The sequence below is a fragment of the Spermophilus citellus genome (genome assembly GCF_964194105.1).
Source record: "Spermophilus citellus genome assembly, chromosome: 3".
NCBI lineage: Eukaryota > Metazoa > Chordata > Mammalia > Rodentia > Sciuridae > Spermophilus > Spermophilus citellus.
In genome coordinates, this window is record NC_138184.1 from 137,690,300 (window position 1) to 137,707,236 (window position 16,937).

The 16,937-nt window shown below is 35.0% G+C and overlaps 1 protein-coding gene across 2 annotated transcripts in view; it reads left to right on the forward strand.

Annotated features, from left to right (window-relative positions):
• Nucleotides 1-8,628, forward strand: part of DPY19L1 (dpy-19 like C-mannosyltransferase 1) — a 109,165-nt gene extending 100,537 nt beyond the window's left edge. The window contains exons 20-23 of one of the 2 annotated variants that reach the window (XM_081284687.1): nucleotides 623-722; nucleotides 1,839-1,964; nucleotides 6,367-6,563; nucleotides 7,925-8,628. In XM_081284687.1, coding sequence (XP_081140813.1) covers nucleotides 623-722; nucleotides 1,839-1,964; nucleotides 6,367-6,523 — 383 coding nt within the window. In that variant the 3' untranslated portion in view covers nucleotides 6,524-6,563; nucleotides 7,925-8,628. Of the gene's footprint in view, nucleotides 1-622; nucleotides 723-1,838; nucleotides 1,965-6,366 lie in introns of both variants that reach the window. The other variant, XM_081284686.1, reaches the window with a different exon arrangement.
• Nucleotides 8,629-16,937: the final 8,309 nt, after the last annotated feature.

A 16,937-nucleotide genomic window follows, 5' to 3' on the forward strand; every position in this document is an offset into this window, starting at 1 on the left:
ACTATTATTAAATGGTTTGCAGGGAAAATGTTAATGTCATGCATATTTTCTTGGTAATTTATTCTGCTATTTTTCCATATATTTGAATTTTTTTCAAACTTTATCCAAAACTGTAAATGCCACATTTAAAAATAAATTTATTGCACTTTTTTCTTAATAAGTTTTTAGTATTAGTCCTTTACATTCCTTCTTGAACTCATGGAATACAATCTTTTATTCATGTACCAAAAAGGGAACTATGATACTAGCATTGAATATTAAATCATTTAATATGATTGAATATTAAAACCATTTTCCAGAATTCCTTGGTGCTATGAAACTTTCCTCATCGATTTGATACTTCTTCCCTAGAATCAGGTGAGATCTCTGAGATATTGAAAAGAAAAGAAATCCTCAATGATGAGGTGATAAAGCTCTAATTTCCAAGAAAACAGTTTATCCAAGCCCAGTTGCTGACCTCTGCTTTATTGGCCACGTGGCTTCATGCTTTCAGCCACTAAATCTTTAAGTAATGAATGTCCCTGGGCCTCAGCTCTTACCTGTGAGATGATTGTGTTGAACTAGAAGGAAACCCCTTCTCACGCTCACCAGTATCCTCCTTGGGCCTTCTGCTTGTTTCCAGATGCAGTGTTTGCAGGTGCCATGCCCACTATGGCAAGTGTGAAGTTGTCTGCCCTTCGGCCGGTTGTGAACCATCCACATTATGAAGATGCAGGCTTGAGGTTAGTACCTCTTATGTTGTTCAGAACAAATTTCCTATATAAATAGTACGTGGAGAAACAAGCAAAATGAGGAAGTTTCAAAAAGTGGATAGTGAACTGAGATTTTCAGTTATCAGGGTTGGAATGCTGAAATAAGACTGCTATGCTAGGGAAAAAACAAACAAAAGAAGACTGTTAGGCTCCACAGGGCAGTAAGATTATAACCTTTGGAGTTGTCTTTTCTACAAGGCAGAAAAAAAGAAATCATATATCAATTGTGTAGAGGTTAACAAGTTCCAAAATACCCAGGTTCTTAGTCATTATCTTGAAGTTCCCCCAGAAAATTATTGGCTCCCAGTTTTCTTGCAGGCCATTCTTTTTGAATTCTGAGTCAGTTGAAATACAGTCTCATTCCCAGAGAGTTTTTTCTGCTTTTCACCAATTTTACCTGCTAGAATGATCCTTGATTGTTTTTGGAGACTTTTTTCTCCCATGAATTACAAACTTGTGTTCTCTTAGAAGAGAAAATATATTTAATTTTGATGTGTATTCTAGGGTAGGTAAAGCTATTTATTTCCTAAATGATTAGGTGAATCCTCTTAGCATATTATTTTGCATAATAGCAGGAAGTAAATTTTACAAACAAAAAGCTTTTCATTTAAAAATCAATTACAATAAACTAATTTCCAGAGCAATTTTTTAAAATAAGTTTAATTTTTCATAAATCTAGAAGTCATGGAGGGCCATTTAATGCTGAGTATTATTGATTTCAAGGTTTGAGACTGTTGCCCTTTTAGAATAGTTCTGTTGTGTTTGCTGTCGATCATCCCTGTCCACCAAAAGGGTTCTTCACTCTTATGGGTGATAGAGTGATGAAGAATTTAAAAACAGTTAACAAAAACAAAATGCTGACCTGTGTTAAAGTTGCATTTCTTCTCTTAGGACTCTCGTGCTAGTCTGCCTTCAGCTTTCAATCTCACCATTGCCCCTTAGTAGAAACTACTATGAGGAATTTATTATTGTCCTGATTCTTTTGCATGATCCTTTCTTGTAGTCCCATTCCATGTTTTCTTTTAAATAATGCCAGCTCTGTCCTTTTAATCTTAATTTTTTCTGCCCACATATTTTTGTTTGAAGAGCCAGAACGAAAATAGTATACTCAATGTATAGTCGAAAAGCAGCTGAAGAAGTGAAGCAAGAATTGATAAAATTAAAAGTGAATTATTACATTCTAGAAGAGTCATGGTGTATAAGAAGATCCAAGTGAGTATTTAACACAGTTAATATTTTATAATCCTGAAACACGAAGAGTCAATGTAGGCTCATGACAGGCATTTCGCTGGTGATATGTTTAAAATATATATTTATATAGTATACATTTTATATACATATATATTTAACACTTTGTAAAGTAGAAGTGGAAAAGCTTTTTATATTATTATTTGGAGTTGTCTTTTCTAGTTGTTTTAAGTATCTTTTCTAATGATTTATTTGCACTCAACAGCTTTAAAGGGATATTAGAACTGATTGATAATCTCCCAAATTGTTCATATTTGCCTTTGATGTTTTTAAAAAACTTTTACTTAAAGCTGGATTTATTTTCTTTCAAAAGACTTCCAGAGTCTGAAACCAAATAATAGGTAGTCTCATTGTAGTAAAGTGGTCCAAGCAGCTGAGAATCAGGGCCTCTCTGGTCTAAACCACAGGTCTGTACTGTGCGGTGTCCAGTGAATGGATGTGATGGATTCTCATCAACTGAGAATGAAATTTTTCCTTCTTGATATATCACGTCTTAAATGAGCAGGAAATAAATCAGCTGTGACTCATGGAGTTTATGGTTTGAAAGTTAATAGTTTTAAACAATAGTTTAAAAGTTTCTGTTCTCACAGAGTTTACTAAGCAGAGTATAGCTACAGGTATCAGTAATATCCCAAAAGCAAATGTAGATTCTGAGTTGACTGTGTAGAAATGCTACACTTGGGTGACTAGACAGCAGATGACAGACAGACGCCTACTATTAAAGGACCAAAGCTTTCCTCCAGGAGGAGCCCAGCTCATGAGCAGTTTCACCAGAAATCAAGACTATTTTATGGAACACTATCATTTTAAAGATTCTCAGTGTACCTGTTGCTATTTCTGTGCTGTATCTATGGCTTGATTATACTTTCCCACCATATATTTCATCAGTATACAAGGCTATTAAGACAAAATTGTGTACAAATAGTTCTATTACATAATATCTACTCAGCTTTGCCCAAAAGGAACTTAAATAATTGTTAACTGCTTTTTCTATGAATATGTACCAGATTACTTGAATTTAATCAGGATTCATAGAAAATGCTATTGTTCTTATAGTTTAGAAAATGCTGTTAATACTTACGATAATGTCAATTGAAATATATATATGTGAAATTCACGTACTACCTTTAATTTATAAATTTAGGACAAAAAAGATATAAGCATCTCTTATAATAGTGTTATAAGATCATTATAATAAATCAATGGTGGGCAAAATTTGCAATGGGAAGAAAGCTTCTTGAAAGAGCTTTCTACAGAATTGGGGTCTTTATTTTCTTAGGCTTCACTTTCCTTCAGGTTATTGGAACATAAAAATAATTTTTATAGTATTTTTTTCTTCTAAGTGAGCAGTGAACCTTGACTCAAGATTCTTCAATTATTTTTCTAGACCCTTTTGAATATGTGCAAATTGCAGAGGCTTTGCATTCTAAAGTGTTAGAAAAGCTCTTTGGATTTGCATAACTGTAGTAATGTCATATTCTGATAGTCAGAGCATTGTTTTATGTACATAAGAAGGAATATAAAGGCAGCAGCTATTCAACTGGCTTCAGATCACTTATGAGCTCTTAGACTCACAAGCTGGGTGCTGGGTTCCCCCATCAGGACCTGGATGTGCCATAGTTGTGTTGGTTCCAGCAGGAGTCCAGAAGCATTTCTCTTATCTGTTTTCCCCACTCATTAACACTCAGAATCAAGCTTTCAGCCAGACTGTACATGCTCTCAGGAGACCGTGGGCAGGTCCACTATGAGCAATCTGAAACAATACGAAAACTGTGCTTTCTCCTCTGACCAGAAAGTAAATGGGACACTTGAGAGGAAAAAGAAGAGGAACAAATATTTATTTCATGTTGATATCTACAGTATAAAGAACTGAGTTTCTTTTTTTTTTTTTTTTTTTTTTTTTTTTTTTTTTTTTTTTTACTTATTTAGTTGTAGATAGACACAATACCTTTATTTTATTTATTTATTTTTATGTGGTGCTGGGATCAAACCCAGTGCCACATATGTGCTAGGCAAGCACTCCAACACTGAGCTACAACTCCAGCCCAGAACTGAGTTTCTTGACAAAACTTTCTACCAGAATTGGGGTTTTCTTTATCGCTGTGACCTTCACTCTCCATTGGTTATGCCAGCCGGGTACACTTTTAGATTATTGGAATATAAAAATATGTCAGAACCTGGGAAGGAAATGGGAACTCAGAAAAGGAAAGGGAAGAGGGACTAATGTTTATTCAGTGCTCAATTTGTGCCTGGCACATTCATGAGCACTGAATGTACATGATCTCATTGCAAGTGGCTTCATCAATGCCTTGATTAGTCCTTGAATACATCACACTCTGTCTACAAATACAAATACTAAAATACACCTGAATGTAAATTGTAGGTGAGTTTTTAGCACACTACTCTTTTATTTTCAGTTCCCTGTTTTCTTTCAGTAATTCTAATTTTAGAGTGGACATAAAATTAAAAGTAAAATACATATATTCAGAAGAAAATAACTCAGATTCTCATTAATGCTTGTTTGCACTCCTATCCTTAGATAGCAGGGACTACAGTTGTGGACTGACCACCATGTCCAGCATCACTAATGTTATTAGAAAATACAGCTGACTAGCCTGGGGAAACCTCAGGGATTTCACAGAAGAACTGAAGGGCATTGTAGCAGGCTCATAGAGCTCACAAAAGCAGCTTTTTGCCCTTTCTTTTTCCTAAAAGCTGTCCAACTCTGGAAAACTCAGGGTAGTTTTCTACTTCCTATATTACTCACTATTTACCATTTCTGGCTCTTCAGTGTTGTAATAGATTGATCTTGACTTGCTTGAAAATTAAAATGTGGAAACCCCAAGCCCAGCCATATTATCATAGATGTTCAAGATGCATGGAATTCAGTATTATTGAGGACACACCCAAAAATATGCACTGGAACCCACCTTATGGGGATATTCATTGGCAAAACTTCCCTGAGAGTTAATCTGACAAAATGAAAAGTTGTATAGTTCTTTGACTGAATGATAATGCTGCTTCCAGATGTTTAACTTGAAAAAGAAAGATAGGCATAGAAATGTTGATAATAGCATTGCTTTTAATTATAAAATTGAAAACAATTATGTTCTTAAAGGAAAAGTTAAATAACACTAATCTAAAAACTATTAAAACCAATGAAGTAGGTTTTTATCTACTAAGGTGGGGAAAATGGCCTCATTTTATTTTTCCAAGTTTTAAAATAATCCCATTTCTATGAAAACAACCCTGGAACATCTGTGTATATAAATATTTTCTTGTCTGTAATTGTTTATGTGTATGATCATATAAAAAGGTTTTGCAGAATATATGTTGAATGCTTATTAGATGTCACCTCTGGGAAATAACTTTGGAGATAACAGTGACTTTCAGTTTTTTACTTTGTTTAGTTCTGTATTTTGATATTTTTATAACGGCAAATTACTTTAAGATTAAAGCTGTTATTAAAAAAGAGGAAGCACCTACTCTCCTACTACATTGAGGAAAGCTGGGTGAGATTGCCATGGAACTCCCAGAACTCGTTGGAGATGTTTTTTTCTGTTATTTCAAAAACAAGTGAAGCAACTGTAACAAAACATAAGCAGTGGTCAATTCTCTATAGTTTTTCTGTTTTGTAAGATTTCTCCAGAACCAAATAAGAAAGTGAACTTTATCAGACTCTAGACCTTGTATCTGTGAAAAGTGTTTTTGATTTAAAATAAAGGTTGAAGCTTTTTTGAAGCACTTATTTAGGCAAATATTACTTGGTACCAAACTCTCTCACACCATTCTTTATAAAAATGTATTGCTTTTAAGATTGAATTCTTCATTTTGCTAAGATATAAACTTAAAACTACAAATTTTCTTTAAATTCATGCATGTAGAATATAATTAATGCAACTTCCCTATAAACTAAACATAATTACCATTTATAATTTTTTTAAAAAATCAATACATACTTTTATGTGCTGGGCATGATGCTAGATATCTGGTTTCTCTCAATCCTCACAACAAATCTATGTCATGGGCATTTCACAAATGTGGAAACTGAGATGAGTGAAGGAAACAGCCCAACACTTCATTCTTGGTAAGTAACTGGGACAGAATTTCACTGAGGTATCTCTTGTTCCAGCATCTGCATGCATGTATTCTGCAGGTCTGTTTTCTTTTTTTATAGTCACTTCTGCTGCATTACCTTGTTCTAAAGAGGAATTACAGCAGATTACCAAAATATAAATAACTGTCATTTTTTAAAACTAAGAAGAAAAAAATGAGATGAGATCAGGAATATAAAAAGTATGCTCTGCTTTATCTGTAGATATATAATGTGCACTGATTTTTAATGGGTACATTCATTTTTTCCTAGGCCTGGTTGCAGCATGCCTGAAATTTGGGATGTGGAAGATCCTGCCAATGCTGGGAAAACTCCCTTATGTAATCTCTTGGTGAAGGAATCAAAGCCTCACTTCACCACTGTATTCCAGAACAGTGTTTACAAAGTTCTAGAAGTTATAAAAGAATGACTACTACTTCATGACCTGCCTCCTACAGAGAATTACATCAGTAATGGTTTTAATGTTTTGCTAATAAGTCATGTATTGTTTTTAATTCACATCCCCAAAATTTTTATAGGTAACTGTTTTCAAATAGAAAACATTTTATTTGGTAAATTTGAATGTTATTCTGATGTGAAAATGGCATATACCCTCATCAGTTGGTTACCATTTTAATGCACCCCTTAAAATTTGCTATGCAAATGAGTATATGCTTGTACTTGACTTCAATATTTGTGCTAAAGTGAGCAAAGCCAGCTGTGTAAAAAAAAATATGATGGTCGTGACAAAGGCGATATGAAAATGTAATCAGTTCTGAATTCTGTTGGGGTTTCCCTTACAGTTTGTGGACTGTTAATGCCCCTTGCTTACTTCTTCGCCTCCTGCTCTTGTCTTTGGACAGTGCAGTGTTCATGTAGGTTTTCAGTCCTGCCAGCCCTCTCATTACTTGAGTTCTAGTAAATGGCACAAATGTGGGTATTTGCTTTCTGGAATTATCTGTTCATCTCATTTCCTCGTGTTCATTTTGTTCTCTGTTGCTCTTGTGAGTGAGGCCTTTTCTGCCCATTTTTAATCCAGACTCTTGAAGCTAATGGTTAGGACCAAATCCCTGTAACTTCCAACCATATGGCATTCTTGTGTCTCTACCACTCACAAGGTTTTTTCAGATAAGTGCTATTTACCCAAGTTGCTTATCAAGTACTTATTCTTAGTAAAATAATAATAATAATAATAATAATAATAATAATGGTAACTGTATTTTTCTCATTTTTAGTATTATTCAAATGTTTATATTTTAATGACTTTAAACCACTTTAAAATTTTTTCATGTTTAATTCTAGTTTAAAAAAAAACAAACTATTTTGAACAACCCCAAATATATTGCATCTACAAACTAATGTATATTCAGGTTGACATAATATATAGTAGACTGTAGCATATGGTAATTCTTTTATTACTAAGATACAATGAAACATGACTAATTTTTTTCTGTCAAAAAAGTAAATGAATAATGATAAACGAATGAGTTTTTCTGTTTTACTTTCAGATTGCCTGTCTTTATTAAGACAAAGCCTTAAGCCTTATGTTATAATTTTGGTTCTAAAAACCATCATTTGAGTATGAGGAATAAGTACGTTCCATCTTCTTCTTTATCCTTTTCTATTTTTATTTTGAAAAATTTCCAAACCTGCTTTGAATTCCTCATATAAATTTTTGTTTCTTAGAAATTAATTTGTGTGAAGTGAAATTGTTCAAAATGATGAATCTTCATTATTTTGAGAAAGGGTTTTCAGGTTTTAAATTCTAAGCAAACCATGATTATGGCTGACTACACATTTAATTATACAGTGTTCTCTTTATTAACCACAGGCAGATTAACCTCATTGTGGATTGTCCTTGAGACCTGAGTCCTCAGGGATGGTTTCCGGTGCCCACTCCTGGGAGCCACAGAAGAGCTGTTCTCTTTCTGCCTTCTTACCAGAGCCCAAGGACAAGCCTGGTCTGGGGGAAGCACTAGTTTGCTTGTATTGGTCAGCTGCAAAGAGAGCATGCACAGCTGAGTGTACCCTCCGAGAGGGGCACCATCTCCAGCCTTGCTCCAGAGCCCAGGGCTTCTCCTTATCTGGAGTCAGCTCAGGAGATTGCTTCTGTCAGTGTTCTGCAGATGTACAGTCACTCTTTTTCATTTGCTACTCGACCATCTTATTTCTTAGGCTTTGCCAGTTGCCCAAAAGTAGGGAAGAAGCTGGGGAATTTTTGGATTAGGAGTAACATTTGATCAATAATGCAGCAATCCAGAAAAATGGGAAGAAGGCATTTGGGGCTGAAGAGGAGAGTCAACATGGGTGTCAACATGGGTGGGAGAGGGCAGGTGTGTGCTGCATTATCTGCAGTTGTTCTTCAACAAGTGCTCCTGCTGTTGCATGTCCAGCAGTTCAGGATAGTTTTTCAACCGTACTTTTAAAGTCATTCTCTATTCTTCTCACCCTCTAACAATTCCCTTCCTAGTAAGTTCACATGTAATGATTGGAAATTCTGTACAGCAAAAAAAAAAAAAAAAAAAAAAATTAAAATACTGTTACAAATTGTTTCATATGCTGGGAAACATTAAAAGCAGTCTAAATTAGTTTTTTCCAGAAGAATTATTTTGTAACAATATTTCTTAATGTAACTCCACCAGCAATCTCTGCTTCTATTTTAGGTGAGTCTGTTTAGAGCAGAAGCCTGAGGGACCATGGCACACTCAGCCTTGAGCACCTCCAGTAGCAGCCGGTGCTGTAGGATATTAAATACTTTTATGGTAACATGGAGTAGTAGTAGGTTCAGTATACATGACAAAGCAGTATTAAAACTCAGTATTTTACATATTTTTAGCACTTAAAAATATTTTTGCTTTAGTAGGGGAAAAGGAAAGATGGGCAAAGAGGCGATTGAAAATGCTATTGCTATGGTATTTTAAAAAACAAAGCTGGGGCAGTGTTTCCATAAAAAGATAAGCCTCCAAAAATGCTTGGCAGAAAAAGTGCTGTTTAAAGTAGGCCAGTGACATTTAGGAGAAAATGAAAGGATGTATCAGGAATAAATTGATATTGTGTAGGAGTATTGTATTTTTATGAATTTTATGCCACTTGTTTACATGTACTATCTATGTTAAATAAAAAAGATCATGAAAATGTAGGAAGTGGTTTTCTTGCCTCTATTTTCATTTCTACCTTGACAGTGAACATGTGCAGTCTTCTTTTATAGTCAGATAACTATGAACTGGTTTGACTCAGATTGTAGTTTTTTAAAAAAGGAAGAAACTTTAGTATGTTCCATGAAACTCCTGTTCTTCATTGGTGATGATAGGCACAGGCATTATCAGATGTTTCTTATATTTATGGCAAGAGTCACTGGTACTACTTTATATCATTTTCAGCAAGGGACATAAGCATTAGGGATAAATACATAGTGGCTAAAAGTTTTATTTTTTTATATATTAAACTGCAATTTGGTATCATGCTTTGGTGTCTAAATTGTAACTCCATGTTTTTGCATTATTTTTCCCCCCTTTGGAGGAAAGTCAGTTTAGCTTTGTTCATTCCTGCATAACTAATTTCCTAACAGAGACACCTTGATTCTGACATCTTTGGGACATGAGATTTTCTAACCCAGTCCTTCTCAAAATAAGCAGGCATCAGAATCACCTGGAAAATCCAGATTGTTGGCCCTCCCACAAAAGTTCTGATTCCCTTGGCCTAAGATGAGGATCACAGAATTTGCATTTCTTAGGTGGCATTGTCTTAGGATGACACTTGAGAACAACTGCTCCATACCTGAAAGGCTGGCCTCTAAGGCACATTCCATTTCTAACATGACATCCTACTCATGCACATTTGGGTTATTTCAATGTCTGGAACTAATTATTCATAATTCCTGTTTTAACTCTTGGAAGGCATTTCTTCAGTTGATCTTGCAAGGAGCAAACATAAAACTTTTTATTTTTAAAATTTATTTATTCTAATTAGGTATGTAGGACAGCAGAATGCATTTTGATTCATTATACACAAATGGAGCACAATTTTTCATTTCTCTGGTTGTACATGATGTAGCATCATACCATATGTGCAGTCATACATGTACCTAGGGTAATGATGTTCATCTCATTCCACCATCTTTCCTGTCCCCATGCCTCCTCCCCGTCCCTCTTCCCCTTTGCCCAAAGTTCCTCTATTTTTTCCTACCCTGAACCCCCATTATGGATTAGCATCCACTTTTCAGAGAGAACATTTGGCCTTTGGTTTTTTGGGATTGACTTACTTTGCTCAGCATGATAATCTTCAAACTCCATCCATTTACCTTCAAATGCCATAATTTTATTCTCTTTAAGTGTTCAGTAATATTCTGTTGTGTATATGTACCACAGTTACTTAATCCTTTCATCTATTGAAGGGCATCTAGGTTGGTTCCACAGTTGATCTATTGTGAATTGAGCTGCTGTAAACATTGATGTGGCTGTGTCATTATAGTATGCTGATTTTAAGTCCTTTGGTGTAGACTGAGGAGTGGGATAGCTGGGTCAAATGGTAATTATTAACTAGAGTACTTTGGGGTTATGGATTGTTTGTTTATTTATTTATTTATTTATTTATTTATTTATTTATTTATTTATACCAGGACTTAATCCAGTGGTACTTAACCGCTAAGCCACATTTCCAACTCTTTTTAATTTTTTATATTGAGAGTCTTATATTTTTTATATAGGGTCTCTTAAGTTGCTTAGAGTCTTGCTCAGTTGTTGAGTTTAGCTCTGAATTCTCTATCTTCCTGCCTCAGTCCCCACGCTGCTGGGATTATAGGCATGCACCACCACACCTGACTGTCATTTAAATATTTTGAAGTTGTAAATTAGTCCTTGTTTCTTTTCAGTTTAGAGGTGAGATGTTTTGAAATACAACTTTCTTTTGTAATGTTACTTTGCCTAAGAGAAAACAGGTATACTTAGTTATGTGTGGTTACTAAAAACAAACATTTTTTTCCACTTTATTACTTTTGTTTTGGCCCCAGAAATTTTCAGTCTTCTCCTTCTATTAAAGGGCAGCTGAGAATCAGTATGAGGTCACAGAGTGCCTACTTCTCTTTTCTGCCTTCCCCTTTTCCAGCCCCCAACTACAAGTTCCTAATTTAAATCAGTAAAATTGCTCTCAGAGCAGAAAACGAGGAGCTACTTTAAAATTTCATTCCACTCTTGAATTGGTTTTTATTTCAAAGCACTATATCAGGACAAATATGTTTTTGCATTCCAAGTTGGAAGGAATATTATGGTACAGAATGGTCTTGGAAACTCCTTTTATATTTCTCTCATGAGAGGGATTTTAGAATTTTGAATGAATGGGAGAGTTGAAGACTTTTTCTCTTAAGATTTTGAGTCATTGTTGTATAACTAAGAGATAAGATTTTTCTTTGTTTAATTAAGAGATCAGGATAGCATTGTATTGGCATTGCTTTCAAAGCAGATGTTTTCTGTGCTCAGTTCCCTCTAACTGGAAACTCTATAATTACTGTAAACACAATGTTGTCAAAATGACTTTCAAATAATTGATAATGCTACACAATATTCTGTTTACCTAGGCATGCTCTCTTTAATACAGTGTAATATCATCTCATTGATTTTTAATACCTAGGTGCTGTTTTTTATTTGTTGACTGCATATTTAATAACTGGGGGAAAGAATTGAATTAAACAAAATTAAGCTCACTTAGTTGTTATACTGATTGCTTTGACAGCTATAATCCTTATCCATTTATTTTAAAAGTGGAAATGAATATTAAAAAATGACCATTTCTGAATGGATTTGGCACCATGCTTTGGGAACTGATTAAAGGAGAAAAAATGTTGCAGCTGACTCTTGAGCCCATCTTTATTGGCTGAGCTGTCCTGGAATGTGAGGTTATGTGTTGACGTTTAGGTCTTCCCTTTTGGCATCTCTTATTCACCAGACTTCATCTTCAGATATTTCCTCTTGCCCAGGAAAATCTTTTTCCCAGGAGATGCAATATAGATTACCCTTCAGCCCTTTACATGGATAATGAATTTGGCATTTTCTATCAAAATTCTCTGTAGCAGTTATTCTCAAATTTGTTTGCACAATGAAATTACTTGGGAATTTAAAAGATCCTGAAGTTTCCCACCCTCAGAGGGGTTTGCTCTGTGATTTGGAATTTTTTATGTCTCCAGTGATTCTGATGCACAGTGCTAACATTTTAGAACCTGCCCTGCCTGCTTCACTTCCTTGTATCCACTCTTTCCCAAAGCTGTCCAATCAAAGCACAAATGGTGAGCAAGTCTCTCAGCTATATATTCTTTTGTTATTAGTGAATGACAGCTAATATTTACATTATACTAATTATGGAACCTAGTGTTGAGTAGATTTATTAAGGAAAGAAATTGTTCACTTTAATTCTCTGTTCATAACACTTATTTGCGAGCCCTGATTGGAGTGTCAATGAGAAATCCAAAATAGAAAAAAAAAATGTGGAGGACAACACACATTTCTTCTCTATGGAGTTGCTTTCTTCTTTTTCCGAGAATATGCTTTTCTTGATCAGTGTCTACTTCAAGATGGAACTCAAATGTCACCTCCTATGTGAAGCCTGCCCCAACTACCTACCCCTTGACTGAGTGAAATCCCCCCCACCCCAAACTACCTATGCTCCCACCTCCCCTACATTACACGCGTGCACAATCATTGACATTTTCTTTCTACTGTATTGTATCTTTACAGATGGAACATATGTCTTATTCCATCCCAAATCCACAATGCCTCCTAACACAGTTCCTGGCAAGTGATACTGCTTAATGATTTTTGAAATAAGCCACACTTTATATTACAACGTGGTAAATTCCAGATGGCACTAAAAAAATATTTTTAAAACTAGATGAAATAGAAGTTAATGTATTCTAGCCATAGTGGAAAAGAAAACACAGAGTGTTTTCAGATGAGATTAATACCATAGAAGAAAAAATGTTCTTGACAAACAACTAGGCACAGATTGACTCCATAACATACCTTGGCGAGGAACATTGGAAAACAATATGGCAAAGAGGTATGTCTGACTACTGGTCAGTGAACCAGGTCTTCATTGACCTGGGTTTGGTTGTTTGACAAACTTTGGTGGCCAGCCCTGCGCACATTTGCTACTGATCAGGGAGCAGAGAGCCCTGGTAATTTGGTGAAAGTGGGAGTCAGGATTTCCCGAAGGAGGGGAAGAGACTGGTGTGTTGTTATTAGGTGAAGATGTTAGGTAAAACACATGACAGCAGTTGCACAGTTACTATTATCATAATAGATAATAAGCAACTAGATTGGAATTCTGGATTCATCCTTTACATACTATGTGAGACAGGACTGTTTCTTCATTTGAGCATTAGTTGTCTTTCAAAAGAATATGCCTTTTAGTGTAGGAAATAGAAATATTAGGAAGAGATGAACACAAACCACAGGAGGGAATTTTAACTCATCTCCCTTCAAAATTGATATAATAAGCCAGTAGATCAGTAAGAAAATGCATGATTTGAGTAATTAGAAAAGCAATCTTGACTTAATGCTCAGATATAGGACAACTATACCCCACAAATATAGAATATATATTCTATTCACACATAGGACATTTCTGATAATTGATAATAAAACGAGCTCTAGGGAAGGAAAACTTTTTTCTGTGCTTTGTTCACCAATATAACACAAACTCTAGAATAGTGTACTTTGCATACCCTAAAACTGGAACTCAATACAAAATGAAGAAACACTATTTTAAATAATCCATACTTATGATAATCTGAGAAAAAATAAGACAAAAATATACCACAAATAGCATAGGGAGCATGGTTAAAGCAGGTCTAGAGATCTAAGGGAGTTTTGCCCCGCCCCCTTTAATTCTAAAATGCACACATTAGGCCAAAAATATCTGTGTCAGGTATGTAAATAACAGTGGAATAACTACAAACACCCCTCATTGAAGGAAATAAGGAGTAAAAATTGATTAAATAGAGATCAAGAACATTGAAATTGATTGTTTGAAATCATCATCAAGAGCAAAGTGAGAAGGCATAGGAAACTAGCTAATGGCAAATAACAGAAGCTACAGAGAATAAACATAGAAGAGGAGAATATTACAAACAATGCAAATAAATTTGGATACAGACCCCCACACCTGCTTGTTCCCTCACTACTTCCAGAAGGTGCTGAAGAGGAGTGAATGTTCCCCAGACCATGGCATCCTCTCAAGGCTAAAAATAAATGTAGATAGATTTGAAGATGGTGGAAGTGAATTGGGCAGCAAGTTCCTGTCTCCTCACAACTCAGAAAGGAGGCAGCAAAGAAAAAGCAGAAATGAGAGAACTTTATTACAAGTTCATACCTAAATTTAAGAAACCATGGAGAACAATTGCAACAAGTTTTTGTTTCTTATAAGATTGAATAGAATGAATCTTGGCTATGAAGTGGTTATAGTAAACAGGACTCAGTGGTGTCTCCTAAAGTGGTGCTGATATTTACATCAGTAGAGGTCACACACTGACTTAAATATCATTATCTGGATATTCACCTGACCCAAGGCTTTTAAGAGAAAGAAGCTTGCAAAGTAATTCTTTACTTAAAAGAAGTGAGAGCTTCCCCGTACGGGCCACCAAATGCCGCAGTCTGGCTGGGCACAATTCAGGAGCCACTTGTCAAAAGAAACAAACTTTATTTTTAGAACCACACACGCCAAACAAAACAGCTCCTCAGGAAAACCTTCAGAGCCCAACTGCCACCACGGGCTTCCCACAAGCCTCTCAACCTCCCCCACTCCTCCTGCTCTTGAGGCCGATTGGCTGGGTCGCGTGGGCGGATCCAAGAAAGTCCCCCAATGAGCAGCTCCATGGTCTCAAAGGGCGGGGAAACAGCCCAATGAGCATCACCGCAGAGGAGCCAATCAGTTGGCAGCTAGAAGTTGCTGGGGCTGCTGTGAGCCAATCATCAGCTGGCAGCTGGCAGTTTGCTGGCAGCTGGAAGTTTGCTGGGGCCCCTTCGGCTGTGGCTGTCAACAAGAGCTATACCAAAAGATGGATAAACATACAAAAAATATGAAAGAGCAAAGAAACAAACCATCCCAAACATAATGCTTCAACAACAGACTTCATTGACAACATAGTGGAGAATATGTAAGAGGAGGGATTTAGAAAGTTCAGAGATAAACTGTTCTATAAGCTAAAATATGTAAAAGTGACATCAAAGAACATACAGGAAGTGAAAGATCACTTCAATAAAGAGAGATTCTGAAAAGAAACCAAATGGAAATCCTCAAAAGAATCAATAAACCAAATTAAAAAATTAATGAAGTGTATCATCAACAGATTCTACTTTAAAAATAGATTTTTCAGGCCACAAAGACAAAATATATAATCATGAAAATAAAGTCAACCATAAAGAAAAGATATTGAGGCCATCAACAGAATATTCAAGAAATCTGAGATAACATTAAAAAACAAACAGCATTCAATAGGATAGATGAAGGCTTTGAAGCACAAAACAAAGGAATGAACAATCATTTAAATGAATGAAATATCAGGAAAATTTCCAAACCTTAAGAATGAGAAGGAACTTCAAATATACAAAATCACAATAGATTTACTTCAAGATATGTTATTATGAAAATACTTTAACATACAGAATAAGGATTGAGTTTTAAAAGCTTTAAGAAAAAAACAACTTGTCACATTTAGGAGTAAACCCATCTGAATTTCAACTGATTGCTCAATCTAGATTCTAAAAGTGAGAGGACTTGGAATATTGTATACCAATATTCTGAAATATTGTACACCATTATCTGAAAAAGAATAGGTACCAATCAAGGTTACTATACCCAGCAAAATTAAGCTTCAGAACTGAAGATGACACAAAAACCTCCCATGATAAACAAAAGTGAATACAATTTACACTAAAAAACATAATAGAATAATCTGTGAAGAAATGAAAAAAAAAATAAAAGAAAAAACAGCATAGGGAAGAATTGCACTAGAAAACAGTCAATTAAAGGAGAATCAAGTCCAAGTTAAATAAGTCAAAATGGCAGGAAATAAAAATTTTATCTCTGAATAATTACATTGAATATTAATAGTTAAATTCTTCAATCAAAAGATATAGATTGACAGGATTTAAAAATAAATGCATCAGTATGCTGTCTGCAAGACTTTTCTTACAGGCAAAGACTTCAATAGACTGAAGGTGAAAGGATGGGAAAAAACATCATTCAAATGGGACTCAAACAAGCAGAGGTAGCTATTCTCAGATACAGTGGACTACAAGTCAAAATTAAAGAGAAGAGACAAGGTCATTTCATACTGCTTAAGAGAATCATACATCAGCAAGAGAAATGTTTATAAATATTGTGCCCCAAATAATTGAGTATCTATGCATATCAGACAAACCCTTCTTAATATTAAGAATCAAATAGAACACAATACAGTAATAGTGGGTGATTTTTAACATGCCTCTCTCACCACTGTATAATCATCCAAACCTAAACTAAGTAAAGAGTCTACATAAATAAAACAATATAATTAATAATTTGGATCTAACAGACATCTATAGAATATTTCCTCCATTCACTCTCAGCAGCTCATGGAACATTTTCTAAAGTAGACCACATCTTAAGCCACAAAGCAATTCTTTTCACTACAAAAAATTACAGACAATACCATGCATTCTATCAGATCATAGAATGACATTAGAAATTAATAAAAACCACTCCAATACCTGGAGGTTAAATAATACACTTTTGAATAACGAATATATAGCAAAAGAAATCAGGAAAGAACTTAATACTTAATTCTTAGTGGTAAATAAGAATAGTGATACAAC